We start from the raw sequence: 9841 nt of genomic DNA, 5'->3' as shown, positions 1-9841 counted from the left end.
TCAATCCTAAAACAAGATATTGTGTTTCCTCTTTGTTTCAGTAAGTTATCCTAAGGTCTCCTTAGGGCGACGTCCATAGATCTTCTTAGAAATTTTCGCTTGGTGTGATGAGTCGGATCTGTCATCAACCTGCTAGCTGAGGTTAGATTTTGAGTCTCCTGATAACTAATCAACACTTGCCGGGTAAGGAAAAGGGACTAAGGGATTTGAAGAATGGAAGAAAGGAACTTTAGTGTTCGTACATAAATCTTGAGTCAATACTAAAAGTTACAGATCCCCTTCCCACCACTAGGTACCAACCACTCTCCCTACGTTTATTATGTGTGTAATTCTGCCTTTCGTAGCCTATTTATATCTGTTCGTGCAATAAACTATGCACTCTACATTCAAAATTGTCAACTCATACTTGGCTCCCATTGACCAACAAAAGACGAACCCAAACAATGAGAATTCCCAAAAGCATCAAATGATAAATCAACTTCAAATATTCAACCTTGCATAAAAAAAACGCCACTATATTTTCTGCTTCTTGGACATCTTGGTCAAACTCAGCAGCTGCTAAACATTGAAACGAAAGAGCATGACATCCCCTTCCTGCACAATATATTCTTTACCCTCAGCTCTCAACTGCAATAACATAACATGAAAGTTTCAGTGAGTGAGTGAGTGGAGGAAGAGGAACTACTTTCACTGTTCATGAAATTAAAACGCAGAAGCCTTTAAACACTTCCATTAGGATTTTTTTCGAGATGGACTGCTATGTTGTCATTTTACTATTGAGTGAACTTCTCAACCAATATGGCTCAGACACAGAACTACTTAAACCTCCTTACAATGTTAACTAAATAAACTTCCTTTTGTTGGTGTGCCCCTTGAGACTTCGAACTTTAATGACCAGGCTTTATGTTGTCATCTTTTTTTATAGTAGAAGCAATGTGCTTCGGGTGAACGTTAAGCCTTAGTTGGTTCCTTTGCAGTGAATGAAATAGAGCTTCTGAAGGTATAGAGAAGGAGCATAGTGCTCTTTGAGAGTTCCTGACTTTTGCGATTTGTAAATTGAAGGCGCTAAATAAAGCTGTGCAACAATCCTCCTTTAATTAAGTATCAAATACAGGGCATTTTTGCAAACTCCATTCGGTACCACTTAGGACGATTTCTTATCTCTTTGTTGGTTTTATGTGTGATCCTTCACTAACATAAAGTTTTCTTTGTTCTTTCTACCAAAATAAATTTTGCGGCACGGGAAAATCAGAATAATGAGAAGTTGAGATCACAAATCACGTGCAATTCTTGTTTTCTTAAAAACCAAGTAAAATAAAAGGCCACATGCAGTTCAACAAGTAAGAATAGGTCAAAATAGATCATAATAATCGTAAGTGCATATACAAACCAGTAAGTAGAAAGGACATAAATGTTCCGCATAAGAATCAAGGCATAAAATTAACTTGCAGTTATTTCCGTAGATAGATTAATTGAAGGGAAAATTAGTTAATACAAATTTGTGCTCCACATACCCACACTTTTCTAGTAGGCAACCATCTTCATCAAGAAAAATGGAAGTACAAGAACACAGACACAATAACGAATAGGGCCTCAGGTCATCAAAAGGCAACAAAAGAGAAGAAAACAACCAAGTCCTAGTTACAAGAAAACATCCCAATTAACAAAAATCATAAAAAAGGGGAGCATCCTGAACCCAAATAAACCCCCTTTTTTTTTCTTTTTTGTAAGAAACTGAGTTTCATTGAGAAAACGAAAAGAATGTATGGGAGTATACAAAATATATATATACACACCAAGACCAAGCTAATAAATTATTATAAAAAAATTGATTAATGAACCCCATAAGGAAGCATTAAACCTCACTCCCTCCCACGTGTCCTCCAAAGACTTCTTAATCCAAATACTGTCATTTTAAGGAAAAAACTAACCCAATACACTCATAATTTATTGACAAGGTTTATCCATATTGGCGATTGATAGGCATGACACAGAATTATCAAAGACCAGATTCTCATTAAAATCAAGAAAAATATACATTTCCTTCATTTACTTCGCATAACTATATCCATCTTACAAATTTGGCCATTCATAGACATGACACAGAATTATCGGTCATTCTATTTGTAACATTGCATTTCAGCAACTTTTACCTTAACCTATTCCTCCGTCATATGAGAATTGTTTGAGAAACAAGGTGGCCACAAGCTATATCCAGTAGGCTACATCTCCTAAGCTATATGTTAAGCTTGGACTATATTATTAACTGAGCTACCGTCCACAGTAAATAATCCATGGACTTGAACTTAGTCATGCACTTAATTCAAAGATCTTGTACCATAAATATGCCATGTTTTATGCATACCATTTTAGAGTTCAAAACATACAGTAACGAAACTACCAACTTACAAGTCCTTTCTCCCTTGCTGCAGAAAATGAACCCGCAGCAACAAAATCGTCATAAGCCACCTATATAAGTCAAAAAAAAAAAAAATCTAAGAAAAGGAAAATCTGAAGACAAAATAAAAGAAGAAAAGAGAAGCACAGAAACATGGATTATCATCACCGAAAATATAGACCATGAGTAATTAAAGATACCGAGTAAATTCTTAGGCTTGTTGAACAGGCCTATTGCCAATTGACATTTAGCATTAGTTTGTTCATTTGTTTTCTCTTTAAATATAAAGTTAACTGATCTGTATGAAGATAAGGTAACAATGGCATTATTGAATAAGTTGTACAATAAAGCTTGGTATTTCTTTTCAGTAAAGGATAACTTTAAACTCTTATTAGAACATTCCATTTTTCAGAAATTTAGAATTGACAAGAAAAAATTGTTTCAAGAACTTTGTATTTGATAAATTCACAAAACCATAATATGTGTTAGAGGAACACGACTCTCCACAATGGTATGATATTGTCCACTTTGAGCATAAGCTCTCATGGCTTTGCTTTGGGCTTCCCCAAAAGGCCTCATCCCAATGGAGTTAGTATTCCTCACTTATAAACCCATGATCACACCCTAAATTAGTCGATGTGGGACTTCCATCATCCAACAATATGAAACATTTAGGATGATAACTACTACTTATTCATAACGATAGATGCATACAACATTTTTTTATTTTTAGTTCAAAGAAGCCTCCAATTTTTCTCCCTCAACTTGCAGAGGGGATTTTGATGGATATACTTAGTTTTATTAGTTTACTTGTGTTTTCTTTTTCAGCTAATAATTTAAAGCTAAATACGACAGGCTTCTTTATTTTCACAAGAAAAGGATATTTGTAAACGTATAAGTTGGACTGAGAAATTTAACTCTTCNGGGGGGGGGGGGGGGGGGGGGGGGGGGGGGGGGGGGGGGGGGGGGGGGGGGGGGGGGGGGGGGGGGGGGGGGGGGGGGGGGGGGGGGGGGGGGGGGGGGGGGGGGGGGGGGGGGGGGGGGGGTGTATTAGCGGGATAAAGTGAAGGATCCTCGTGAATCTTGTTAACTTTGGTGGATTTACGGAGAAATTTGGTCACAAGGGGCAGAAGAAAAATAATATAGATTAGAGGATATACAATAAGACTTCTAATCTCACCGTCTCTGCGCGAATGAACCCTCTCTCAAAATCCGAGTGAATGACTCCAGCAGCTTGTGGTGCAGTCATTCCTAAATAGAAAATAAAATAAATCTAAACAATTGAACACCGAGAGTATTCAAATCATGCATAAACTATAATGCTTAGTTCGTAAATCAAAAAATCATGCAAGTGTTGAGCTTCGTTAATCCTAATTGTAACTAAGCTCACATGTAATGAGTATGAAAAACAAGGTAAATGATAAATCCAACTTAACTCATTAAATTTTTGAGATTAGTAGCAATTTAACAATACTTTTTTTTTTTTTATGTATACTTTCCTTGTTCTCCCTATGAAAATTCGGTTTCTCATAATATATATATTATTAGGGCCAAGTATGAAAAATAAATAATAAAAAATCTGATTCGACATAGAGACCAATTAGCATACATCAAAATAGGAATTTTCCTTCAGCACACATAATACACGCATGATAGGAGAGAAGAATCAGGTCAATGTCAATTAATTTCCTCAAATTAGTAGAATTGAAGCAAACCTGAAAGTATGGTCCAGGCTTTTGTTTCCTGTAAAGGCCCCACAAACGATCTCTCAGTTAATATAAAGATTGTAAACCAAATACTAAAGTAATTGTCCAAAACCCTACCTTTTCACCCGAAGTAAAATACGTACGGAGTCCCAAAAGGTTATAGGTTGCCCTTATAAGATTTCCCAGGCCACTTTCACTTACACCAAGAGATTTTAAATATTCAACCCTCTCTTCTGATGGAAGTTCAGAAAGCTCAGACTCAACCTGAAAATATGAAGCCCCTCAATTCAGATTTTCATCAAACATTGTCAATGGCTTTTAGTCTATTTCATTTTGCAGAAAATTATTGAGACTTGAGAGAGATATTTTTAGAACACCCAAAAAATTGTCCCAGCCCAACCTGTGCAGAAACTGTCACTATTCCAGATTGCAACTCTGAAGCAAGACTCATAACTTCTTCAACATGAGGATTACTTGCAGGCTCCGCTAGATCAGATTCTGCAACATTGGCCACATATATGACCGGTTTCATTGTGAGCAGGCAAAGATGCTTTATAGCATCCTTTTCAAAATCTGTTAAAATTACTGATCGGGCTGGTTTCCCATCCATAAGGACCGTCTGGATTTTTTCCAATGCAGATTTCTCGGCTTCTTCCTTGAAGATATAAGGGAAGAGAAAATAAGTTTAAGTAATATGCGTGAACCACCGAAGGGTAAAAAGAAAATACGAAGAGACGGAAGCATTATTAGGAATCATGATGATCTAAGAGGCACATCATCAGAAATGTGGGAGATCGGATCCAAGAAGACACTGATATAGGGACACTATTTGTTAGGAAGGACACAAGAGATGTAACATATCCATGAATTACATCAAATTCTAAAGATAAAAGAATTTTAAATACAAATTCACTGTCATATGGTTATCATACTCTGTATTGCATCTTAATGTAAACTCGTCGTACATTAAGTTATTTTTTCAATAGGGAAGCTAACACTATTAAGAATTTCAAACAACAGTCATTGGATCAGCCTTTGATGTTTAAGTTAGCAACCTTAGTATTTAGTTCCTTTATGGACTATTACATTAATGCATACACATCTTGTAGCCACCTACGTCCAATGGAATTTGGCTTAAATGACCCGAAGGTTTGGGTTTGTTAATTTACCATCTTCAAAGTTTTAGCGAGGGTTTGTTACTTTCCATATCAACAGAGCACCACTATTTCTCTTTTATTCCTCTTCTTAAATTTTTCACGAGGCATGGGATTTACCTTTCTCACGGCAATCACTTCAATTCTTCATTTCTTTGCTTCACTAATGTTTTCTATTATGGTCCTGAAATAGTCCACAGAAGACTAAGCCCAAGCAGATGAATGCCTTAAAAAGGCGCTTAATTAGTTGGGATGAATTTGATTGTCATTATAAGAACAAGAACAAGCCTGAGCAAACATTTTAATTTCAACATGAATGACCCCAAAGCATGCCATCATTTTCAGTTCTTGACATATTTGATCTGGGTTCCATCTTGTACTTGAACTGAATTGACATTTTTAATAGCCTCCACTAAAGGGCCTTAGATGCCTGCTATTAATTAGGCTTTGAAATCGAGTAATTTAATTTACACATAACCTTATCTTTCCATTGCCAATGACAATTCTTCTTTGGCCAAAACATTTTAAAATTCAGGTTAGATTTTTACAAACAAATTTAATCATGCTTTGAGAGCAGTCTAATAATTAATTAAGCACATCAATATAGGAAAGTACAATTTATAGCAACAAGCAGGCTCGTGAGATCAACACACCTTGACTTTAGACTGTGAATCCCTTGCCTTGCCTTTCTTGAGCTTGTCTAATCTTTTCTCAATCTGCATCTCTTTTAAAATGTACAATTTAGTTTTGATCGGATCATCAAAATAACAGAGCAAGGAGAAGTCACATTCAATGAAATCCAATGAATTAGCCACACGACATAGATGGAACAATAGCATGAAAAAATTTATGCCAATGAACCACATTGTAAGACAATGTCCAAAGGGTTATCTTTCTCCTCCGTAAGTATCACATACATTTGTATGCATCCAATATAAAATTCAACAAGAAAAACAAATATTAAACATTGCTTAACTGATGCACCCAACTAAGGGGATGATCTAAATAATTATGTTTTTCACTTCTATTTTAAGCTCAAAAGTAGAAACCAAAGCGGCAGCATAACTAATACATAGTTCTTCAATTTTTATAACAATCTCCTTTGGCATGGGTTGGGAGGTCCCTTACTTCTCTCTTTTCACCGAAAGTAATTTCTTAAGAAAGATACTGGTAATAATAATTTTTGCCATCTCATCAAATCAGTAGCACTCAAATTAGACGCCCAACAATGGCCCTTTCCCCAAATATCTGTCTCCTCCGGAACAAAAGTTCAGAGACTAGTAGCCATCTTGTCCTCCACTGTCATTTTCCGTACAAGGGGTGGTCTTTCCTCTGCAATATGTTCCAGCTAGCTTGGTGTTTTCCTTAAAATGTGAAAGATGGCTAGCAAGAGTTGTTGTCTGCTTGGTGGTTCAAAAAGAAAGTAAGGGTGTTGTGGAGTAACATTACCAGAGCGCTTTTTTAGAAGATTTGGATGGAGCGAAATAGCAGACTTTTCTCATATAAGACTTCTTCTTTTGATCTCTTTTGTAAAAATGTCAGCTTACTACCTCCACTTGGAGTGCCTTACACAATTCTTTTTGTAACAAGCAATGCTCGCTCATCAATGTAGATTGGAGGCCCTTTATTTTTTATCCTCCAAACTAGGCTTAGGGACTACTCATCCCTAAGGCTCCCTAAGGCCTTTAGGCTGTGTGTTTCTTTTTTGTATCTGTTTCCCATAAAAATAAATAAATAGAATAGAAAAAGTAAAAAGGTACTTAAAACAGCTGAATCAACCCAGTCAGAGGACATGCCATCTCTTCTTCAATCGAGCACGAGAATTTTTTTATTTACAATACTTTTAATCGAGTCATAAAAGCTCTAGCACGATCAGCTCTATGTTATCATAATGAACCATCAAGGAAAGAAGAGATTGAAGAGGGGACAAAATGCAAACATCCAAACAGCTTCTAAGACAACTTTTTTTTTTTTTTCTCTGTGGAACTCTAAAGCATGGGATCTCATCAAGTTGCCCCCTTTTCCGATATGAATCTATGATGAATTAAGGTTGTTGGGAGAAGAATGCAAAATTTTACATGATTATAGCCTGCATTCCGAAAGAAGCAAAACTTGCATTGAAATATATTAAAGGTTTCAATGACATTACCTGGTCCAGATCTGAAAAAACAAGCTCTAAGTTAATCACATCGATATCAGTTTTTGGATCAATTTTACCATTGACATGAACAATGTCATTGTCTTCAAAACAGCGCACAACCTGAAACAATAATAATAAACTCTCTATCGGTACAAAATTATGTACTGAAAAACGCAAGAAGCACCCAGATTATACTTAGAGCTTCCATGGCATTACTTAACCTCATTGACATGCACGTGTCTTACATAACAGAAAAATAATATAAGAGAATGTGTACGTTGAAGTATAGGAAGAAAAGCTAATACAAATTTTATAAAACAAACAAATAATTCAACAAGTTAAAGTATGTTCTTTAAAAAAAAATGTACATTTTTTATCTTAGTTCAAAGTCACGAGACAATTGATATTGCAGAGACATAACCAGCCAGTTCATCTGTTATGAGGAAAAAACTAAAGGATCAAGTAGAGAAAAAACCTGAAGTATGGAGTCCACCTCGCGAATATGGGATAAAAATTTATTTCCCAATCCCTGCAGTAGTAAAAAATGAAGGAAAATTGTTGTTATTATTATTTAATCCTATAATTACCGCGATTGAAAGACATATAAAAAGGAGATTTCAAATGATTGGAATGCATGATGAGAAAGAACAATGAGGTGAGAATAAACCTTACCTCTCCTTGACTGGCTCCTTTCACTAACCCAGCAATATCTACAAATTCTATCGATGCTGGGACCGCTCGCTGAGACTTACTGAGATCGGAAAGTTTATGGAGACGGGGATCCGGAACTGCAACTACTCCTACATTTGGCTCTATTGTACAGAAAGGAAAGTTGGCAGCTTGGGCCTTGCCATTTTCGACCTACCAAGGTAACATCATAAACAATGGGTGTCATGCGAGATTGATATAAATTTCCTAGTAGAAGTATAAACTATAACATGAAGCTATCCAATTCACAAGAATAGATAAGTAGTTCGAAGTTAAGTAAGCTTTCACAATCGAACACAGAACCGTACACTATTTCTCGGAAACGGCATGATTATCATCAGTACAAAACAAAGTATGATATAGTTTGCATAAAAAATTGTTAAAACTTATTCTGAATCGACTTTTTCAGTTAAAAAATATTGAAATCCACCACGTTCATCACCCGAGTGAATATTTAAAAGCTATCATGTCAAACTCTTGAGGCGTAGCCTAAACATGTGAGTATGCGAATCAACCTCTATTAGTGACTAAGGAATTCAGACCATAGAAATTCGAAAATCCACAGAGAGCAGGGATTTATGAATGGCTACTGTTTATAACTACCTACAGTAAAATCCAATAGTTCGCAACTCCTGCTTCAAAAAATCACAATCCACTGGCTATGACAACAATTCCACATCGGACTCATCAATGTCCATGGAGTTTTTTTCGAAAGTAAACAATCAGCTCCATGGCGCTAAATCCAAACAACATCAAATTGAATCATAAGAGACATAGAGAAAACAGCGGAGATTACTTACGACGGCATTGAAGAGAGTGGATTTTCCAACATTAGGGAGGCCAACAATTCCGGCTCTGAGGCTCATGCTGATCTTGGACGAAGAAGAGAAGCGTCGGCCAACCACCATAACACGGTCGAAATGAGAAGCTCTGGAGAAGAGCGAGGGAGTTCCGAAAAAGGAGGATTTGGAGGGGAGAAGAAGAGAAGGAATAATGTGAAAGCAAGCTGTTCTAGCCATGGTTGCCGCCACCCGCTGCAGCTCCGGGACCAAAGCCGAACAGACAAACCGACGGCGATGAAGCAAATAGTTATCGCGGGGAATGAGATTGAAAGGTGTAAATTGAGAGATGTTCTGCGCCAAGCCGAATGGTTCACATAAGCCCGTTGGGCCTTCATTTTCCCTCCCTTTTTTTTTTTTTTTCCTTACCTTTTTTTGCTTTAATTGTATTTAAATAAATATGCTAAATTGTTTAATTTTAGTGTTTTTAATTTTAATTACATATAATTTTTTTCAAGTTAAATTAATCGATAATAGATTCGCCAAACTAATCATGTCTTTGACATTTTGGTCGAGTATATATACCGGGTAAAGTAGAGCTCAGGGCCATGATTTCATGAACTAGGGTTTTGATATGAGTTTCGACATGCGCATTGGGAGTTAAGTATGTCGATACGAAATATGAAAGCTCGTCGTCAAATTTGATGTCAAATGAATACTTGACTCACCATGCACGATGCCGCATGTCAAATTAACGAAATGACGTCTATTCAATAATGATTGAAAATGACTCGAAATGTGTTATAGAGGAGGCATGATGTTTAACTCTCCACTGCCTTTGAACTATATTTGCATAAAAATTAAATTTATTAATTAACAGAAATACACCATACTATTAAATACCTGAATACAATCTCATTTTGTGAGATCCTACGTCCGTTGGAAAGGGACAATAA

The 9841-nt window shown here is 36.4% G+C and overlaps 1 protein-coding gene across 1 annotated transcript; it reads right to left on the bottom strand.

Moving 5' to 3' along the window:
- Positions 1 to 212: 212 nt before the first annotated feature.
- Positions 213 to 9256, bottom strand: LOC111443686 (ribosome-binding ATPase YchF). Its single transcript, XM_023081614.1, has 11 exons — positions 8907 to 9256; positions 8071 to 8259; positions 7874 to 7927; positions 7408 to 7518; positions 5912 to 5974; positions 4505 to 4759; positions 4222 to 4368; positions 4114 to 4141; positions 3579 to 3649; positions 2410 to 2469; positions 213 to 627 (listed from the first exon to the last, which is right to left on the bottom strand). The coding sequence occupies exons 1-11, from the start codon at positions 9123 to 9125 to the stop codon at positions 559 to 561; spliced, it is 1266 nt and encodes a 421-aa protein (XP_022937382.1). The 5' UTR covers positions 9126 to 9256; the 3' UTR covers positions 213 to 558.
- Positions 9257 to 9841: the final 585 nt, after the last annotated feature.

This window comes from Cucurbita moschata, unplaced genomic scaffold, assembly GCF_002738365.1.
Source record: "Cucurbita moschata cultivar Rifu unplaced genomic scaffold, Cmos_1.0 Cmo_Scf00005, whole genome shotgun sequence".
Classification (NCBI taxonomy): domain Eukaryota; kingdom Viridiplantae; phylum Streptophyta; class Magnoliopsida; order Cucurbitales; family Cucurbitaceae; genus Cucurbita; species Cucurbita moschata.
This window is presented reverse-complemented; position numbering and strand designations above follow the sequence as displayed.